The 21,540-nt window shown below is 36.4% G+C and overlaps 3 protein-coding genes across 3 annotated transcripts; all 3 read left to right on the top strand.

Annotated features, from left to right (window-relative positions):
- Positions 1–738: 738 nt before the first annotated feature.
- LOC106637866 (succinyl-CoA:acetate/propanoyl-CoA:succinate CoA transferase) lies at positions 739–9,725 on the top strand. Its single transcript, XM_014350832.2, has 7 exons — positions 739–968; positions 2,808–3,061; positions 6,598–6,750; positions 7,540–7,779; positions 7,843–8,247; positions 8,366–8,632; positions 8,719–9,725. The coding sequence occupies exons 2-7, from the start codon at positions 2,878–2,880 to the stop codon at positions 8,910–8,912; spliced, it is 1,443 nt and encodes a 480-aa protein (XP_014206318.1). The 5' UTR covers positions 739–968; positions 2,808–2,877; the 3' UTR covers positions 8,913–9,725.
- Positions 9,726–11,224: 1,499 nt separating this feature from the next.
- MED10 (mediator complex subunit 10) lies at positions 11,225–12,656 on the top strand. The gene is made up of 4 exons (XM_014350856.2): positions 11,225–11,487; positions 11,629–11,712; positions 11,835–12,025; positions 12,571–12,656. Exons 1-3 carry the CDS (start codon positions 11,366–11,368, stop codon positions 12,022–12,024), a joined length of 396 nt encoding a protein of 131 aa, XP_014206342.1. The 5' UTR covers positions 11,225–11,365; the 3' UTR covers position 12,025; positions 12,571–12,656.
- A 2,016-nt stretch (positions 12,657–14,672) lies between these two features.
- Hexo1 (beta-hexosaminidase 1) lies at positions 14,673–21,133 on the top strand. The gene is made up of 6 exons (XM_014350830.2): positions 14,673–14,851; positions 16,940–17,360; positions 17,862–18,305; positions 18,398–18,909; positions 19,083–19,216; positions 19,290–21,133. Exons 1-6 carry the CDS (start codon positions 14,673–14,675, stop codon positions 19,520–19,522), a joined length of 1,923 nt encoding a protein of 640 aa, XP_014206316.2. The 3' UTR covers positions 19,523–21,133.
- Positions 21,134–21,540: the final 407 nt, after the last annotated feature.

Here is a 21,540-nt window from a genome sequence, read left to right as displayed (position 1 = left end):
GCTAGTTGTCATCACAACTATCGCTCGTGACTTTCGTCGTTTTGTTTTCACTGTTTTCTCGTTTTATCGAAACTATCGTTTTATTTTTCAATCGTTCGGAGAAATTGTGTCATCATTTTGAATTATGCGTGGGATTTTTTACGTTCAGCATCGACAAATTGGTTTTGGTGTGTCGATGTTTTTGAGTCGCGTATTACTCCAGTTATCGACATTTTGCTTGGCGGGAAAATTCAAATTTCATGCTTGAACGTTGAAATTGTTTTTTAATGTTTGCGACAAAATTGACGATCGTGCAATTTGGTTTTTCTACAATGACGTGGAAAATTATACTAACACACACAATGTATACTTGTACAAAATATATGTTTAATAAAGAAAAAGTTACGTTGAAGTGATTGACAAGTATCCCCAACAATAATGTTTGACCTCTCGAAATCATTGATAAAAATATAAATAAATTGGCAAAATAAAAAAATGTACTACACAAAGAGAAGAGAAAACATACTTACCTACAGGGACGTCTAGTTTTTTCAGTGCAGATGCAGACTGCAGAGGTCGCAGAAAACTGTCCGCAGCGCCGCAGTCAAAGCAACAGCAAAACCGGTGCTCGTTTCGCATTATCTCTCGCGGTATATATCTATATACCACACACTCGTTCGTTCGGCCTAGATAATTTTGCAGCTTCGCTGCAGCGAAGAGAGTTGAGGAAAAAAAAAAAAAAAAAGCGGAGCAGGCCAGTGTCGGCGGTGTTTCCAAAGGTTAAAGTAGTGGCGGCGGCGGTGGTTGGTGGTAGCGACGCGAAGGTTGCGTTCCTGCATCATAAAAGTAAAAAGTGTAGGTTGGTTGGCTGCTGCAGTGTTGTGTTGAGGTTGTGCCCAAGTGACACTGGCCGTCATTAAGGAGCCTGAATATAAATAATACGGTGCAGCTTATCAAATCGATCGTCCTCGAGGCTCACGAAAAATAAAGTAGGTACCGAAAACACGTACGTGTAGTGGGTGTGATAGTTCAAATGGGTGTTTTGATTAAAAATACGCATAGCTCATGTGTTTCGTGTGTGGGGTTCTTGCGAGTTACGAGTTTAAGTTCAAGTTGCTTATTAGGTACACATGTACTTATAAGGTGCTTTTTGGATTTTGCTGTATCAGAGTGCGTATGTACTAAAGTCTTCTGTTGACGAATCATAAGTAACATGAAATTTGTGCAGATTTGATTACACGCAGATTATCTTTAGGTATCGGATCTTTTTATTTCTTGAATTATTCATTTTTTTTTTTTTTGTGCACTTGTGTTCAAGTGATATTAAATTTAAAGTAAATTTTGAAATGTTTGGGAGTTGAATGATAATTTTTTGTTATTTTTATTCTAATACAAGTTTAATAGCAGTTTAGGCAATTGGAGATAATTTTTTTTTTCCGAGAGATTACAAAGCATTGGAACTCACAAATGTATACATACATATTATTATAATGCATGATTTCATTGTCGTTCGTTTGATGATTCTTTAATGGCCACCTGATGACTACTAATGTCTGTATTCTCAACATTTTACAACATTCTTAGTTATCACAGGTACTATAATTTGATAATTTGCGTTTCTTAACAATATTATGTTTTTTTTTTTTTTTGTAACCTGATCAAACTATTTGCAAAATTCATGCTTTAAATTTGCAAAACAAGTGGAATCGCTTAGTATTCATGCCGACGTTGATTAAAATTCTATTTTTATGTCAATGATTTTTTTTCCATCACGTGTTTACAAATCGCAAATTGAAGGTCGGCCTGTCTTCTGGAGAGATAATTAATTTATAGGTACAAAGCGTCTGGTTTGTGTTATATTTGAATATTAAGTATTCGTAATTATTAAAAATCTACGTAAAATAATTCATAAAATAAACAGGAAATAGCATATAATGAAAATTGTCTGTCGTAGTTATTATGGCATGAGAACAATTTATATTTTTCGTGCAAATATCATCTGAAATAAGACATATAAGATAGAAAGCTGTGTTCGACTTTAACTACCATAAGATTTTATTTACCGTTGTAAAATGTACTCCAAATCCAATTCAACTTGGCAAAACAGCAAAAAAAACTATACAGAATTTCAAATCGAACCCAAGACTTTACAATTCTACATGTTGATGGCGAAAAAACGTGTTACTTGTATCGAAAAAAATTCTTCAAAATAATAAGCCTATCATTTTCTTGATTACTTCAAGCGTGAGATTATTCTCGAGTGTTTGATCGAAGTTGAAGTGGTTCGCTCACTCTCATCGTGCCATGCATACCTAATTTAAAATAAAACCAAATCTTTTTTTCTCGCATGTCAACGTACGATTTATAGTAGATTTTTTAAATCCGTATTACACGAGCATTCTGAACAGAAACAAAAAAATTTTGTATTTTTTTTTCGAATCTTCGCGTACAATGACATCCAGAAGTACCTACAGGAGTGGGTACGACAATACAATACTGTTAATTCAAAGAAACGAAAGCAGAAGATCCAATATCAATCGGTCGATATTGTGCGAAAATGTTATGCATACTCAGAAAAACATAGGCGAGGAGATAATACATGTTACTATCAATAAGAGTAGAATGAACCTGGAGAAAATTTTGCAAAAGTCAGTTTTTTTTTTTTTTCAAGCCTAGCCCCAACTCGATGGAGTTGACGAAAGACCGAAAAAATCACCCATTTCCCTCGCTTGAAATTATTTCACCGTAAAAAGCCGAGTAAAAAGCTCATCGAGCAAAATCACATCCGAATCACAAGATGAATTTTTTTTATCTTTCCAAACGTACAGCTGGAGCTCTTCGGCTTTGATTTGTAAGCATCGCAAGCAGTAGCAACAGCAGCAACAAAAAAACCAAAAAATGTCACTCCAGAAGATGACGAGTCTGACACGCGCTCTGGCCGCGATGCGGCCCTACAGGGTAGCCGCCACAGCCAAGAACTACTACACCTACGTGAACGAACCTTCGATGCCCATACCGAACAAGGAGCCCTGCTGGCTCAGCACCGCCGAGGAGGCCATTGCCGCTGCCGAACTTGGCTCCAGTGAGTGTTTTATACATGGATATTTCTTTTGTCTTATTCAATCATGCCTTTTTAATATTTAATCAAATGTGCAACGAGGTGCTGTGAGTTTTAGATTTATTTAATATGGTATTAACGCGGGAAGCGAAAAATATTTTTTTATTACAAAATCGATGGCCAGTCAGAGAAGTGATTTGTGAGCTTTAATTATTATTGGGTGTGTATACACAAGAGTGAGTTTTATCAACAACGTCATTGGATTACAAAATTTTCATACCACTAATCCGGGCAAGTAAAAATCTTTTTTTTTTTTTTTTTTTTTTTTTTTTAAGCGATAACAACAGCACTTTGGTTTCAAACTGGATCACGATGCACGCGTTGTTAATCGGCTGATAACGAAACTTTTGTGCCTTTCAACTTGTTATAGAAAAAATATTTAAAAAATGGAGATAGAGACGACCAAGTTCCGTTAGACTTGGGCTGGCCAAGTATATATTTTCACTTCGCATCGAAAGTCGGCCTTTGTAGCTGACGAGTTGGAAGGTCGCGCAAAAATGCAGGAAAGAGGTCAGGAGGAGGAGGAAGCTATTCGCGATGATTTCGGGAAAAGGAGCTTTTGGCATTGACCAGAAACATATCTTTCCGTGGTCGTGTATATTGATTGTTTTTTTTTTTTTTTTAAAGATGAAACATTCGTTTTTTATTTAACAAAATATCTCCACAGAGTATTATTACAAAACGCATATTATCGGCACGGTGCGTTTTATACATATTATTTCACGAGTGATCTTTTAACGATAATCGCGCGCTCTTTTGAAAAAGTATTGCATATTATGTACTGTGTACTCAGGTGTGTTTAAAAAAAATATAATTTTTGTTTTCCTTCTTCGTTGTTTTACCCGTTGCAATGATTGAAAAGTTTTATGATCACGAGTTATCGTTTGGGATCACAAATTTTTTTTTTTATCTTAAAAAAAATTTAATTTCATTGTGATGTATTGTTTAATGAAACATCAAACTTTGCTGCACGTATTCATCGTGTCTGTTACATTTTATTGTTTTCTAAAAGCAAGCATTTCTTTATTTTTTCACTCCCACATTATTATAGGCTCCAAGATATTTCTTATCTGTTTCAAACGATTGCCTTCGTTGGCTGCAGACTATATTGCATTGGACTTGCTATTTGTTCTCTTTTGTGTTAAAATTATTCGCGCTAATGAACGTGACGTACAACCGCTCAAATATACAGCGGCGACAAAAAAAAATCGTTGCATAATCCACAAAGAAAAAAAAAAAAAGATGCTTAATCAAGACCGCAAACATCATCCACGACTGATAATATTTCACGCCCCAAGTGTGTATACTTACGTAGTAAATACAAAAGTATATACCTACACAGACGTGGTTTCCTAAAATAACATTTTCACTCTCAGCCTATATGACGCGTACAATTAATATACACCCATTCGAAGCACTAGTTGCTTTTTCGTCGTCGTGTGTTGTGTTTACATGCATGTACGTGAGTGTTAGTATTGGTTGGGTTTTGGGCGGACCTCGCAAGTGCAGCGCGCCGCGACATTGATCCTTGCCTTGCCCTACTTTTTCTAGCACTGTACGTGCGCCCCGCGTATAAATATAAATATACGCATGGGTATGTGCACACACGTGTTTTTCGCGGGCACCTTAGACTATAGACGCAATTAAGCGTTGGAGGAAAAAAGGGTAAGTTTTCTCGGCCAATGGAGCCATATCGAGGTTTTTCCTCGTTCAGCAGAATCTCGAGGCGGAAATGGTCGTGTGGGGGAATCGTTGTCAACAAGTGCAGGAAATTCTTGGCTCGGAAAGTCTGAGCTTTTTGCGAACTCACCGGTGGAAGCTTGTTTTGGAAAAAAAAAAAAAGCTCTCTCTCTCGCGATTGTTCCGTAAAAATACATATTTATGGATTTTGTGAGCGTTTTTTCAATCCATTTTACACTTTGATGAATTTCTAAACGAGTATATTTTTTTTTTTTTACGAATAAGTCGCGAGTAAGCTCTTCTCTGCTGAATTAGCCGGTGAATTTTAATATACTTTTATTTTCCCATGTATAGCTGTGGATTTTGTGAAAAATTTATTTCGAATTTTTTTTTTTTTTTTTTTTTTTCTTAATAATGAATTAAGCATAATAATTTTTTCTCAAGTACGTGTCATTTATTATTTTTATGTGATCCATAATAAATTAACCAATTAATTATTACCGTTTTACGTTAGAATACTATATTATTCCCTGTTTTTCACAATTACGCACATGCGTTATCAAATTAATGTTCAAGCTTATGTCATATTTAAAAATTTTATCATCAATTTTCATCAACTGTACTTGATTATGATTATTGTTGCAAAATTAAATTTATATAAATTATGATTAAAGCAACGCATACCACCTATACAATCTTAATTTTGAGTTCGTGCAGCGCCAAGGAAAAATGTTCACTTTTTTTTGTAATAAATCCATGTTACGGGGCCTTTGCCCTGTTGGCTAAATCATGAATAAATAAATGAATGAAAAACAAAAAAGTAAGGAATTTTCCTTCCAACAAGTTTCTAGAGATACATCCTTTAAACAATTCAAGTTTGACGAATCGAACGCACAAGCAGTAAAAATAAAAAGCAGGTAACAATTCTTTGTCTGAAGAAAAATAAATTCGCGTCTACATCATATTTTATTTGCGTACAACTATTTGTATAGGCATAATCTCAAGTGGAAAGAGAGATAAATACAAAAATAGCCCCGAGGTCGTTGAGTCTACTCTGATGTAGACTTTAAAGAAAAAAAAGAAAAAGAAAAAGTGAAAGAGCGAGAGACCCTATTGCTTCCCACATTTTATTTCAATATTATATTGCGAACGTATCTCTGACGTAATTAAGAACGGGCACTTTGAATGTTGAAGAAAAAAAAAAAAAGAAAAAAAAAAGATTTTATCATAAAACCCGAAATTTCGCACTAAAGTAAAAATTCTTAACGTTGTATACTTACAGTGTGCAAACTTGAAAGAATTATTTTTACTAAAAAAAAAAAAATCAAAATATATACGTCTCTCCATCGTATCATCCGATGCGAGGGAGAATCGAGAAAGTACTGTTGCTCACAAGTGTCATTAACCCCCTTTCCCTCTCCCTCCCGCGAAACTCAATGTTTTCAATAAGATAATTTGTCACGTCTCTTCTTCTCCACCACCATCACCTCCCTGCATGCAACCTCTTCCTCTTTATTTTCCTCCGCTGTAAGTACATGCAATTTGATGGATCAACTCGTGTGTATCAATAGGGCGATGCCCCCCTTTGCTCACTCCCTTCTTTTTTCACTATCGTTCTTTTTCTCATGCACCAACTTGCCATTCTTGCAAATCGTATGTTTTTGTTTTCTTTGTTCTTCCTTGAGTATTGATGATTATGTCATTGTAAAATTATTATTATATTGTCTAACTGTGTTTTCCCCGTTGGGATGAAAAACGAAATAAGTGGTTTGTTTATATGACGGAAAATTAACGATTGGGATGCTCGTGAAATGTTTCAGACAACCTCGTTTACGCCCAGGGCGCGGCAGCGACGCCCGTCGAGCTTCTACGTGGCATGACGGAGTTTGGCCTCAAGCAGTGCATCAAGAACGTCAGGCTGTTTCACATGCATCTAGAGGGCGAGGCTCCCTTCGCCGATCCGAAGGTCAAAGGTATGCGATAGCTTGCACTGAGAATGGTAAAATAAAACTTTTCAAGGCAACAATCAATGAAATTTTTGAAATTATTATCTTTCACTAAAAAAATAATACGTACAATACACGACAAGTCTTCTCATTGTTACGGCTGTACACGTTTTGTAGCAATAATTTTTTATTGTTGCTGAGAACAATAGATATTTTAACGAATTTCAATCATTTTCGTGATTTTGATTGTTTGTGTCGGGTCCCCCCTTTTTTTTTTTTTTTCGTAGCCCAACAGTAAAAATGTCCCAGTAATAATATATAAGGCATGCCTGTACAGAGCTTCGAAAAAAGTGTGTAACTACAAGGTGAACCGGTACACGTGTAATGTGCGTCAGAGGTGTCGCCGGAAAATGAGAAAGAGACTCTTGCTCACTTGGCCTCGAATGTACTCTTTCGTGTTATCTACATAATGCAACCAGAGAAACCTGATGTTACGCGCTAATCGATACAGATAATATAGGAACGTATGCAAGGTCGTGTCCCTTCTTTGTCAATCGCAAACGTTACTCGAAATCGTATTATTCTTATTTGATTGTTGTACCTACGTGTACCTATAACGTATACAAAACTCAATGGCAATTTGCTGGCCCGATTTAATAAATCGATTCCGTAAAGGAATATTCATGATGAAAAAATCAATCGCGGGGACAAGCCTTTGAGGACTTGTCGGTCATCAACTGTTGATGAGCTTTTGTTGGACAAAGAAAATAAAATGTCCTAGTTACACGAGTGTTTTCTCTGATTGTATTCTTCTAGACAACTTCAAATCCATCAGCTTGTTCATCGGCGGCAACGTCCGCAAGGCAGTCAACGAGGGCCGAGCCGATTGCATTCCAATTTTCCTGCACGAGATACCCAAGTTGTTCAACGAGGGCCACATCAAGCCCGACATCGCCCTCATCCACGTGACTCCACCTGACGACAAGGGCTTCTGCTCCCTCGGCACCAGCGTCGACTGCGTACGAGCCGCCCTCATCCATTCCCGGGTCATCGTTGGTGAGTTCAGCTGAAACTCGATTTTGAAAGATGAGATTGAAACAAAATTTGTCTCTGACGCAGCGCAAGTAAACCAGTGCCTGCCACGTACATTTGGCGATGCCCTCATCCACAAGAGTCACATCGACTTTGCGGTCTGCCACGACAAACCACTGCCGGTCCACGGTGGCAACGAGCTCAGCAAGGAGGAGAAACTTATCGGCAAGAACATCGCCGAGCATCTGGTCGAGGACGGCGCGACTCTCCAGCTCGGGATCGGCAGCATACCCGACGCCACGTTGGCGCAACTCAAGGGCCACAAGGATCTCGGTGTGCACAGCGAGATGTTCAGCGATGGGGTCGTCGATCTTGTCAATCTTGGGTGCATCACCAACAGCCAAAAGACCATGCACACTGGAAGGATCGTTGGCTCCTTCTGCGTCGGGACGAACAAGCTCTACGATTTCATGAACAACAATCCGTTCATTGGTGAGTGATGATGCTATCGCTACTCGGCTCTCGTGTCAGTCATTTACAGGATAAAATGATACATGAGATAGTGCTCGTTATTTATATAATCGCAGCAACTATGTCGTTGAATCAACAGAGATGCTGCGCGTCGATTACGTCAATGATCCGCGCATCATTGCCAAGCAACCCAAGATGACTGCGATCAACTCGTGCATCGAAGTCGACATAACTGGCCAGGTCAGCTCGGACAGTATCGGACCGAGAATGTTCTCGGGCTTCGGTGGTCAGGTGGACTTTATCAGCGGCGCCGCGATGAGCGAGGACGGCAAGGGCAAGCCCATTATCGCTCTGAGATCCACAACTAACAAGGGAGCCACGAAAATTGTCCCTATGCTTAATTTAGGTATGCACGGCAACTGAATCGCTTTGAGCATAGTTGAACATGTATCAGTGGACTCGAAAATTTAATGATATGTATTTATTTCAAAGGTGCTGGAGTCGTCACTTCTAGGGCTCTGGTGCGTTACGTCGTCACGGAATGGGGTATCGCTAGCTTGTTTGGCAAGACACTGCAGCAGCGAGCCTACGAGTTGATAAACGTAGCCCATCCGGACCATCGGGAAGCTTTGGAAAAAGCAACCTTCGAACGATTAAAAGTGATGCCCGAGAAGAAAAACTATTGAGTGAACTAATCCCGTCGTTTCTACGAAAGATAATTATAAGAATTTCTGAAAGAAATCAATTTTACAAGATCATATCTTTTTCTTGTTTGCCATATGCATAGTGGCATCAGTTCACTAGACTACTTGCCACTTATCCATTTTACTTTCCCATTCTCAGTGATGACTGTCGCTAGATATCGTCATTCGAGAAAACACCAGAGACTCTATGGAATAAATACTGTTGTATAGATAACTATGTAATAAAAGTGACAATTAAGTATGAAAATTGCGTATAATCGTGCTTTGCACGGTCACGTTTTAAATTTACGATTATGTATGCAGATTGGATATACTTTTTGACGGGACTGCATGTGCGCGATCTCGCTCGTAATAACTCTAGATAGGCACGCAATTGCAACTGTTTTTTCCTTTTTTTTTTTTTTTTTTTTTTTTTACATCACAGCCATGAAAGTGAACAGTTTAGTAGTAATTATGGGATACAATGCATAAACAAAAAAGTTGATTTACAAAGTAAATCATCGAAAAAGAAAGCGACGTGTAGATCACGTTCGTAATTTCTCATGGCGTGGTGGTGTTACAATGTGTTGTAAGAAAAAACTTCCATAGAAGAGTACCGACAACTTTGTTATATACTAAAAAAATACACAAAATTAAAAAAACAACTGCGTATCGATAAATATATTATTTTGTGATAAAATTACGGATCGTCCTTTTTGTATGTAAAAATGTATATGAAAGATCGCAACCACGGTTTTTGTGTAAAACATTAAATGCGCATTTCATCTAATAAATATAATCTATTGCTTAGATGTATCACGATGTCTCATTTATTTTACCTATTACAACGTGAAATTATTCATATTTAATTCTAGATGTGACGAAATGAAGATCTTATAAAACGGCTGATCGTTTTGCTGCCGACAAAAATCAATTATCACTGTACAACAAATAAACTAACAATAGATCTATACATATTACTTACGATGTTTCAAATTACTTTTACGACAATTGGAATCACTCTATTCACGATTACCCCAAAAACATTTTCTAAAACTCATTTGATACCTCCAAAACTTTATGATTTTGAAAATTATAACCTTTTTAAAAAAATTGAATTATTTGAGGATTGAAGAAAACCAAGTCAACGAAATTTAATCTTTTTTAATGCAACATTTTCTAAAATCATGCATTGGTTCATTATTAATAAAGTAGTGTATTGCGTTTACGAATAGAATTATTAATACATGTGCATCAGCTCTTGCAATATCAAAAAGAAAAAACTCTACTCGGCGCACCTTTAAACATTTCAGCGCAGCCGCCGCCGCAGCGCGCTAGTTCATTGTTGCGCCATCTAGCGTTGCGGATTTCACGGGCTAACGCAAACTATTTTCTAGGGGAACCGTCTTGAAAAAGTCCCTAGATTCTAGGGATTTCTGGAAGAAGTAAATCACTAGATATATATAGATATACTGTAGTAGGTCATCGAAAATCTCAGACGTTAAGGGCTATTTGCGTGCATCGAAATACACAATATTGCTCAAGATTGATGGTCACGTGCATACTGAAAATACTTAAATTGACCAAAAATGTAACAATTGTCACCCACTCTGCATACCTCGCGTTGGTTATATTGCGTATATATATCGAAGCACGCAAATAGACCCCCCCAACAAAGCTCGTCTCGGTCGTCGGTCGAAATTGCATTTGGGTGTAGCGCCATCTAGCGTTGAAAATCCTGCTGTACCGACAGTCGGCACGAGATAAGAGGGAGACCTTCAGTGCGACCGAATCAGCCAACCGTCGGTACAGCAACGATATCGGCCCTGCTGTGTTGACAGTAGACCGACGCTACCGACGGCGAGACCTACTGCAGGGGTCTATTTGCGTGCTTCGATATATGCAATATAACCAAAACGCGAGGCATGCGTGGGTGAAAATTGTTACATTTTTGGCAAATTTAAATGCGTGTGACCATCAATCTCGAGCAATATTGTGTATTTCGATGCACGCAAATAGATGACCCTTTACGTTTGCGATTTTCGACCTACTGTAGTATATCTATATATATCTAGTGATTTACTTCTTCCATAAATCCCTATAATCTAGGGACTTTTTCAAGACGGTTCCCCTAGAAAATAGTTTGCGTCAGTCCGCAAAATCCGAAACGCTAGATGGCGCTGATACACTAAAAAGAAAAATGTAGTTATACAGCGGCCCACAGTATCTATAGTGATTGACTGCTTCTGGAAATCCCTAGAATCTAGGGTTTTTTTCAAGACGACTCCCCTGGAAACATCGAAAATCGTAACGCTAGAGATGCTGGGATTACTGGTAGGGTAAATTTTTTTCTGCTCAGAGTATTGCAAGCGATCAACATTATTTGCAACTGTAGAAGATGGCTCACAAGTGATTATAGTTAGTGAAAGTTTCTTCAAGCTGAAAGAGTACATAAAATGGCCTCGGCGTTAGAAAATCTTGAAACTCAGTTAGAATTGTTCATTGAAAACGTGAGGCAAATACGTATAATAGTTAGTGATTTTCAACCAACCGGCCAAAGCGTTTTAAACCAAAAAATGTAAGTGTTGTTTTTTTTAATTCTTGTTATTTTTTTTTTGCTTCCTGTTATCTTGGTATAATTAAGTAGTTTTCATGTTAATTATTTTTATCTATTGACTTATGTTGTTACGTATGCTAATTGTGCAATTAACTTTTCCAGCCAAGGAATTGTGACTGGTTTGCAAGAAGTTGATAAACTCAAGACCCAAGTGCAAGATGTTCATGTGCCGTTAGAAGTTTTCGAGTGAGTGCTGTATTTTAATCTACTATTTTTGTACTTTGAAGGGTTCGTTGAGTGGAATTTTGTAAATGTTGGTGTTTACATGGAAATAGGTTATCGGTTATGTATATAATTCTTGTTTACAGTTACATTGATCAAGGAAAAAATCCCCAGCTGTATACAAAGGACTGTATGGATAAAGCTCTTACCCAAAATGAACAAGTTAAGGGAAAAATTGATGCTTACAGAAAATTTAAAGCAAATATGCTTGTGGAACTGAACAGAGTGTTTCCTAATGAATTAGCCAAGTATCGAGCCATTCGAGGCGATGAATAATGTAATATGTTTTTTTATTTGAAGTATTTATTAGTTTTGGTTTAAGGTTAAATACTTGAGTTTATACTATGTACGTTTTGTGTCTTGTAAAGTGATACACATACATACTTATGAAATAAACATTTGTATCCAATTAATTTAATTTATGAAGATTGCTATACAAAATTCTATAGTTTTGTTCATTAACATGTGATATTCCATTACTGTGCATCAACAAGACTTCAAAACTAACAGTGCATGGGTGTAATGTATGTATGTTTTGATACTATTATAATATCTTGTAAATGATAAATCTAACAGCTAAAAAAAATTAAAATAACTAACTGTATATTACTTGTATGGAGTTAAAAATAATTCTAAACTTTATTTCATTTATTACTCGACTCTTAATTTCTGTAACTTATCTTGCACTTACAAATAAGTGATGAAAATGATAAAAAGTTTAAACAAAATAAAAATTTTTTAAATTACAAATTATAACACAAAATTTATTATCTCCTTCTCTGTTAAAAAGTGATAACGTATTATTGGTATTTTTAATTTCAGTCAATATTGTGTCAGACACATAATCACTGTAAAGAGCATTATATACTGAAATAAAGCAACGTGAAAAGGAAAAAGGAAAGAGGCGACCTTTAAAAGATAACAGCAATATCACCATCGAAAATTATTCTCTACAAAAAAAGGTACGAGCTATAATAGCATTAGTAGTTTGATGTTAGCTTGAACGTTTTGCAAGGTAAACAAGTTTATTTTTCAAAGATACAATGTTTTGAATCTGATTTTTCGTAAATAACGTGTGATTGACAAAAAATACATTTAAAAAGATAAGCATGATATACTTACTTGAACAAGATTAGGAATTGGCAAAACCCAGCCGTATAGCCACGGTAGCCACTATACTTAAAAAAAAAAAAAAAAAAAAAAAAAAAGTGATAAAAAAAATCTTATATCTTAAAAGTCTTGATTTTTCTGTATTTGCCGGCCTTAGATCACTGTATTAGTGACTCCGGTGTGCCATATTAAATCTACGTTTTTCGATTCTTCATAATTGTATATAACAGACAGAAATATAGATTGCAAAAAAAATGCTGTAAAATTTGTTGAATTATTTGGATCAAAATAGTAAATAATTAAATTTATATTAGAATAGGATGATAACAACACTTTAATATTGTTGCGATATAATTAATATTTATTTATAATAATAAATATTTACTTGAGCTCCGCAATTCGTTAAACTGGTCAAAAAACTCCTGACGAAATTTTTAGCTAATTTTTTTTTTTTTTTTCGGTAAAAACAAAACTACGTCCTTATCTGTACGTCAATCGTTTCTAAAAACCCACAAAATGGATCTTACATTAGATACTGATAATTAATAAAAACAAATAAAACATTTTATTCGTTTTTACACGAAAGAGCGTTTCATTCTAGTGATTAGCTAAAAGGCAAAACACGTAAAACGAAAAAGAATGCAAGTGCATGCTCGTGTTTTTGCCTTTAAGCTAAAAATATAAATTTTTTTTATTACTGTTGGATATAAAAATTTTTAATTTTTAAATAAAACAAGAATAACAAAACATACACGGCTTGCCGATTTCTTAAAATCGGTTCCGTCGCCACGTTAAGATGATCTTACGCGATTTAAGCTTGAGATTCATTCATTAAATTCAAAAACTATTTTTTTTCTTATTTCATCAACACGCCTGCTCAAATCAGGTCTATAACAATACGCTCAATCCACGCTTGAATCGAACTCACTGTTAACTTCATTTACTCTTTATCTAATTCATCAAAAAAATCATTAATGCATGATTACTTCGAAGCAAAAGTTTATAACAAGATTTATAATGTGCATCACTAATAATTTTTCGATTGATAACGTTACCTTTGATCATCAATTTTTAAATGTAGATTGAACCTTAAAATTTAAATTTTAAATCTCTCGAATCGATCATCATAATAGTCATTATTTTTGAATCAGAAATTTGTGAATCCGAATCCCGAATTTAAAAAAAGCGATGTGAGGTAATAAGTTTGTTATTCAACGAATCAAAAATTGTGATTTGATACCGATTTAGTGAATCGCAAAATCGAGTTGCGATTATGTTCTCAAGTTTACTAATCGAAAGTAATGAATAATAACTTTTTTACCATATAAGTATAGTATAAAATGTTTAATAATAGCTACCACCGAAGGCATCGGATATATATATGTGTACTTGTAAAATATTGTCACGCTGAAAACACGTACAATTTCAATGCTAAATTGAAAAAAGTTGCGGTCGTTTCGCGAACGTAAAAATGATATCTTAATGATCCAAAATCGCTGAGTGGCCATTGCTGCGGGACCTTGAACCCCAGCACAAGTTTTCTCGCCACGAAACAAAATACCGATACTCTTGAAAATGAAAAAAAAAAAAAAAAAAAAAAAAAAAAAAAAAAAAAAAAGGATCAACAAAAATCTGGAAAAGTGGGGGAGGAGAGGCTCAAAATATTTTGGTATTCCTATGCATGTTAATGAGGCAAAAGACCGGCCCGCAGGTTTCGAGCCGCTGAGAAAGAGAAAGAGGCTTGTGTGTTCTTTCCTCGGCGGTGGAGGTGAAGGGGACCGAAGAGGAAGGAAGAAAAAAAAGAGGACGCGGCGATGAATCGGCTTATAAAGTGGATTTGCTCGACGAGGCGGCTGCTGCTGCTCCGCGGACGCGGTAGACTCGGCCGGCTCGCATTGGACATCGGCGTCTTGGCCGCGATGTTTGGGCTTTTCGTGCTTGTGCTGCTGGTGCGCTTCTTCACCACCGATGCCGGGGACGATGTTACCTTCAGGTGAGTGTCAGAGTCGCGCTTTTTTTTTCCTTCTTCTTTTTTAACATTATTTTATTTGTAATCTGGAATGACGCACGAATGATAAGTGCGAACAATAACGTGGATTGATTACTATCTAACGGTGTATGGTACAAAGGAGTCATTCTTATCTGAGTGTTTGTGGAAATGCTTTGGTTGGATAGTAACAAAAAAAAAATATATGATCATCAGTGTTTGAAAAAAATCTTGGTTTATTATGATTTTGTTACTTAAGCGACTTTTTACTCTACTAGGAAAGTAATTTTTTTTTTTTAATCAATATACAATGACATTATTTATTCAAGCACGTTTGTACATGAAATCCTAGATTCTTTGAATAAATTATTAGAATGCGGATTGCTAATACAGTATACGTCTGAACGTACCCGGTGAAAGTTTGAAGATTGACGACGTTGCCAAGTGGAGCGCATAATATAATATACTATAAGCTACTTCAAACTTGATTGTGAATTATTGATCTTACCGTAAGTCCATAGCTCATCTATAAAGTCTCATGTTGCTTGGAATTTTATTTTTTTCAAAAAAAAAACGTTTTTTATGTATCATTTTGTATTGCATAAAAATAAAATCATTACAAAAAATAAAACCTAGTTTATTATAGCAACAACGTAACAAATAATAATAAAAAAAAAATTAATCTTTAAAATGAGTTTTTATTGTTTGTAATCGAATTTGATTTTAAAATAATCAAGGAAAAACAAAAATTTTTACAGTAATTCGTTTTTTAAATTATTTTATAGTCATAGCTTTTTAATATCGATGAATTGTAGATGAATGGTCGAGTACGAGAATAATACGTATGTAAAAAAAGCTGATAAAAATATTTAACTAATTTTCCTATGTACGTATTTTTTTCGTCTTCACCCAATTATCTGCATTTCGTCAACATTAGCTATTGAAAGAAGATAAAATATTTGTAAGATGCAACAAACCACATAATATATTTTTAATATTTTTTTTGTCCATAACAAATCATTTCTTCATTAAGTATACATTTCCACATATATATATTTCATGCTCAAAATTTAAGCAACGATATAGTTAAAAAAAAAATTATACTGCACAATCCGTAAATTATCATTAAAGTATCCTTTGATGGATTTTTAGACTCATTTTATGAAAATTTTGATTTCCATTTTTAATTTAATAGAAATCTACGCTTCCTTCTCGCTTCATTCGTCGACCACCATACTTTAATCAAACATATTAATTTTTTATAATTTTTTGGGAATAGTTAAATATTATTTTTTAGACAATCTTAATTTGTAATTAGGTATCTTTTTTATTGAGATTGCATAATTTAGCTTGATAAAATCTCTTTAGTTTACGCACTGCAATCTAACTACGTGATCTAAAGAGACTACAGAAAAAGCAACTGTATATCGACGAGTTATGAATCAAATAAATGCATTCATGCATGTATACAATGCAAACATACATGTATATTCCTACATTAGCCAACGGGTGTTTATTTTTCATGTTAATATAATACAAGTTGTGAAAAAATATAATTTTTGGCTATTTATTTTGTCGATAATTGTTTGGAAAAAGCCAAGTAAGAAATTATAAGATGATTTTAGATTGTATTAAATTATTTATTTCGGTCTTCGATAACCTGTTCTTGAACAAGAAATAAAAAAACGTATTGCATGCTTACATTTACCATCCACTTTATTTTTAAATTTTCTACTTACAAGCTTTGCTATGGAATTTACTATTTGTGTACAAAGTATCATTGCAAAATTTTATGGATCAGATTAAAAAACAACTTATTGCATGGCTTGACTTAAACTTTAATGATTGTTTTTTACAAAAAAAACTGAAGTAAGATAAAATTTTTTAAAATTAAATAAAGTAAATTAAATGTTGACACGAAAGTGCCTTGTCTATAAAAAAGGGAAAACCCCGATTATTCCACACCCCCAACTTTTTAATATACAATTTAGACAAAAACCTTTGTATAACTAAAAAAAAATTAATTAATCCCTAAAAGAAGAGCGCTCAAAGATGGTTATCCCTACAACGGTTCATAATGCTATTACATTCTAGCTCGCCGTACCACTACTATTGCGAGCAAGGTTTTTGCAAAAAAACCGAGATCACGGCAAACGTGACCACACCGCTGGCGTTGAGCGTTTGCCAGTTATTCTGCGGCGAGGCGCTCTCTCTATGGCCAAAGCCGACGGGCCACGTATCCGTCGACAATGTTGCGATCAACCTGGACCCCGACAGCATAACACTGAGCGGCGTCGACTCCCACAGCCAAGTTGGCCAGCTGCTGCAGGAAAACGTCGAACGTTTAAGGCGAAATGTCAAAAGACTCGCCCCTGGAGCTAAGGGCACTGGAGGGGCTCACGGACTGACCGTCCGGGTAATCGGGAAATTCGATCTCCGGAAAGTCAGTTTGACCCTCGATACGCCGGAGAACTATACGCTCAAGGTCTACCAGGACAATGAGCATCAGCGGCAGGTCGGTGTTAATATTTATCTACATGATTTCGGCAAACACTCCTCTCGCAGAACATTTTTTTAGAAACTGTAGGGTTTGAGTATTTTGTTTATCATCTGAAAATTTTGTATCGGAGCGTTTTAGTTTTTTAATATAAAATACCGAGTAGTCCCCCGATGTTGGTGTTAATCGATATAATGTTAAAGAAAAGGATATTTCTAATACATTAACATTGAATGTCATCCTGACATTTTTAGCATTTAAAATTTTCTTCCAAAGGCCCTATTTGCGCAGCAATTCCTGCAAAATATCCCACGGTAATCCTTGCACGAATTTTTTCGCATAAAATTTAATTAAGAGTTCCAACATTAATTCCATGTACAATTGGAATTTTTTAAATTTGGTAGATTAAAGCCGCGCCTAGTTTAACAAAACGCGACATCTTAACAAATTCCATATACATGCATGACCAAAAATGCTCGGCATTCGATTGCACATTGTCTATCGTATATGCACCACCAGCTGATCGCAGAAATAGACAGCAGCAGCTACTTCGGAGCCCGTCACGCCCTCGAGACCCTATCCCAGCTGATAGTCCACGACGACCTGTACGACAACTTCAAAATCCCGGGTGGGGTCCTGATAAAGGACGGGCCAGCCTACCCATACCGCGGAATCCTCCTCGACACGGCCCGCAACTTCATGGACAAGCCATCGATATTGCGCACGATAGATGCAATGGCCATGTCCAAGATGAATACGTTCCACTGGCACATCACCGACTCGCAGAGCTTTCCCTACGTTAGCCGCTCGCTCCCCAAAATGTCCAAGTACGGGGCCTACGCGCCCAGCAAGGTTTACACGGAGGAGGACGTCAAGGAGATCGTCAGGTTTGGCCTGCTCCGTGGGGTCAGGATTTTACCCGAGTTCGACGCGCCAGCTCATGTTGGCGAGGGATGGCAATGGGTTCGGAAACTCTCCTCTGTGTACTACCTATATACATTGCGTGCGTTTGAAAAAGGTGGTGACAACATATGGGTGTAACTGTTTTCGTGCAGGTTGGGCACAACGCGACGGTTTGCCTGAAGGCCAAGCCGTGGCAGGACTATTGCGTCGAGCCGCCCTGTGGCCAGCTGAACCCGACGAGCGACAAGGTTTACGAAATCCTGGAGTCCATATTCACGGACATGCTGCGCGACTTCCAGCCGGATTTCTTCCACATGGGAGGCGACGAGGTCAACATCAACTGCTGGAACTCGTCCGACGCGATCCGCGACTGGATGGCCGATCAGGGCTGGGACGCGTCCGAGTCGAGCTTTTACAGGCTGTGGGGCTACTTTCAGGCGAGAGCCTACGAGAAGCTGGCCAAAGCCAATGGGGGCAAGGAGCTCGGCGCCGTACTGTGGACCAGTGGATTGACGAGCGAGGAGAACCTGCTCAAGTACCTCGACCCCAAAAAATACATCGTACAGATCTGGACCACTGGAGCGGACGCCACGATTGGCAGGCTTATCAAGAACAAATTCCGGATCATCTTGTCCAATTATGACGCTCTGTACATGGACTGTGGGTGAGCACTTTGTTTGGTTCTTTATTTCAAAGATTCATCGCGCCATCTGCTCGAATGATTGTATTTCGATTGCCCAACCCATACGTACCCCTGTGAGAGGATTTTTAAAATAATCTTGAAAAAAATTTTTTGTGTATTACATACTTGTTGACGAGATAACAAATGCCTTTAAGGTTTGGTGCTTGGGTTGGTGAAGGCAACAATTGGTGTTCTCCATACATTGGTTGGCAAAAAGTTTACGAGAACGCTCCAATGAAGATCTTACAAAATCAAGGATTTTCTCGAGAACAAAAGCCCCTGGTCTTGGGTAAGATACATTTTGCTCATTTTACCTTAATGCACATTTTTTCCCGTGCTATACAATAATTTATTACGCTCAGGTGGAGAAGCAGCTCTGTGGTCAGAGCAAGTTGACAGCACGTCGGTGGACTCACGCCTCTGGCCACGGTCAGCGGCACTGGCCGAGCGTCTCTGGTCTGACCCATCCTCACCCTGGAATCACGCTGAGCAACGGATGCTGCGACATCGACAGCGCCTCGTCCAACACGGCGTTTACGCAGACAGTCTGGAGCCCGAGTGGTGTATGCAGAACCAAAATCACTGTTTCTTGTAATTTTCATTTTTACCCTTTCACAATACCCTGTGTGACTATAATGTTTCAGTAGATCATACACATACACCTGCATTGTATAATGTAATTTTGTTTGACGAAAAAGGGCAATATTTTTCGAAAACAAAAGGTGGAAAAAAAAAAGTTTATTGGAAACGAAACATGTGTAAAAAATGATGTGGCTGTGATTGGGATGAATAATCATTCTTGCACCATTGGAACGAATCATAAACGAACAAATGTTTGGGTTAATCATATATACTTTTACCCAAATTTTTTTTTTCAAACGTGCATACCACGTGTTAGCACCCGCTGATCAATATATATATATACACACCTGATAAACCTGTTTAAAATGTATTTCGTATTTCATCAACACGATCAGGTTTAACTTGATTGATTGAAACGACTTTGGGCTGAACTAAAACGTATATTTTGTACGTGATCACTGGGGTCAAACTGATTGTCTCCAAACTGCTGCAAGTGTCAGTTAAATTACCCCATGTCCCGAGTCAGAAAATTTCCCAAAAATACATTGAAACCTAACTTGTTGAAGTTAGATTTTTTTCGTTATTCTCATTTTTTTTAAGGGCCCCAATCACGTTTTAGCTCCATACCCTGCAAGGTTAGGTTGAGGGACTTTTAAATGTACGCGTACTTATAGTTTAAAAAAGAATTAATAAATAAATTTAAAAAACGTCGATCCGTTTTCAAATGTAAGAAATCGATGAAATTGTATTTGATATTCTTAACTACTGAATTGTGTCCAAATTTTCAAAAATTTGGATTGTTAGTTAAAATAAATGATAATAGATAGTTTACTTGGGGAAGATCAGGTTAGGTTAAATTACATACTTACAAAAATGAAGTACAGCTTCATGATTTTTTTTCATAAATTCAAAGAATCATAAGACTGCACGCCTACCTACCAGGCACACAAATTAAAGAAGTCGTCAATAACTATTTTTTAATAAAAAATTTATTCGATTTATTACGCAGCTTTTATCAGAAAATAATATTCGACGTATTGTGTTTTATTTTTTAACATAAACAAAAACTTACCATAATAGAGATAGGCTGAAGAAGGTTATATATAACATTTCAAATATTACAAAAAATATTAAAAAGCGCAGCCTTAGCGTTAAGTCTATATATTTATATCAGTTGCATTTTTTTGTGTAAAAAATGAAAAAATTTGTATCAAATATTATTCATCAATTTACTCAGTGGACTATATAAAATCAATTTTTTTTTACATACAGGTCAAATTAGACTTTATCTACTTTGTTTACTTTCGTGTCCATCAATTTTTTAAGCACATCAAATTGTATGTATAGGTGTTAAGTACATATAATATACTGGTATTGAATATCAGTGGGTTACTGTAAAAGGTATCACTAAATAAATACGGCACCACGTCCAAGTACTGGCACGTAGAGGAGCTAATACTTTTGTACGTAATAACAAACATATTCACTTATGTCACTATGATTAATAAATATGTATTGGTTATACTGTATAACTTTCAGTTAAAATGATACAATTGCGTATTTTTACGCGAATTTTTCATATTTAAATTGAAAATTAATACAATATAAAAAATGTCAAAGTATATCGGTACACACATGCAGTAATTGTATAAGCTTTGTTCATCTTGATTCATAACTCTACTTTTATCAATGTACCATGTACAATAAAACTCATTTAAAAATTGAAAATAAAGTAATTTAATAAACATTTTCCCAGGTATATTTTTGGGCATTATGAAGGGAGGAAAGAAACGCACCAGTTTTTATTATTTCCTATTTCTCTTTAAAACATATTGCTCTCTTTCTCTCTTCTGCCTGCAATAAAGCGGACTTCAGATTTTTTTTCTTTCTCGAATTAATATAGGTATATATTGTATTTACCTCGGTATTTACTGCATGCTAATTGGCTTCGAGCACATTGGTGGGAAATTGGAAATTAAGAGGGGGGAGGAGGGAGATACACGATAGACGTGCGAGTCACGGTCAAGGTCA

This window comes from Copidosoma floridanum, unplaced genomic scaffold (genome assembly GCF_036245765.1).
Source record: "Copidosoma floridanum isolate Cflo_tuat_1 unplaced genomic scaffold, Cflo_Japanese_pri ptg000021l, whole genome shotgun sequence".
NCBI classification, from domain to species: Eukaryota; Metazoa; Arthropoda; class Insecta; order Hymenoptera; family Encyrtidae; genus Copidosoma; species Copidosoma floridanum.
This window is presented reverse-complemented; position numbering and strand designations above follow the sequence as displayed.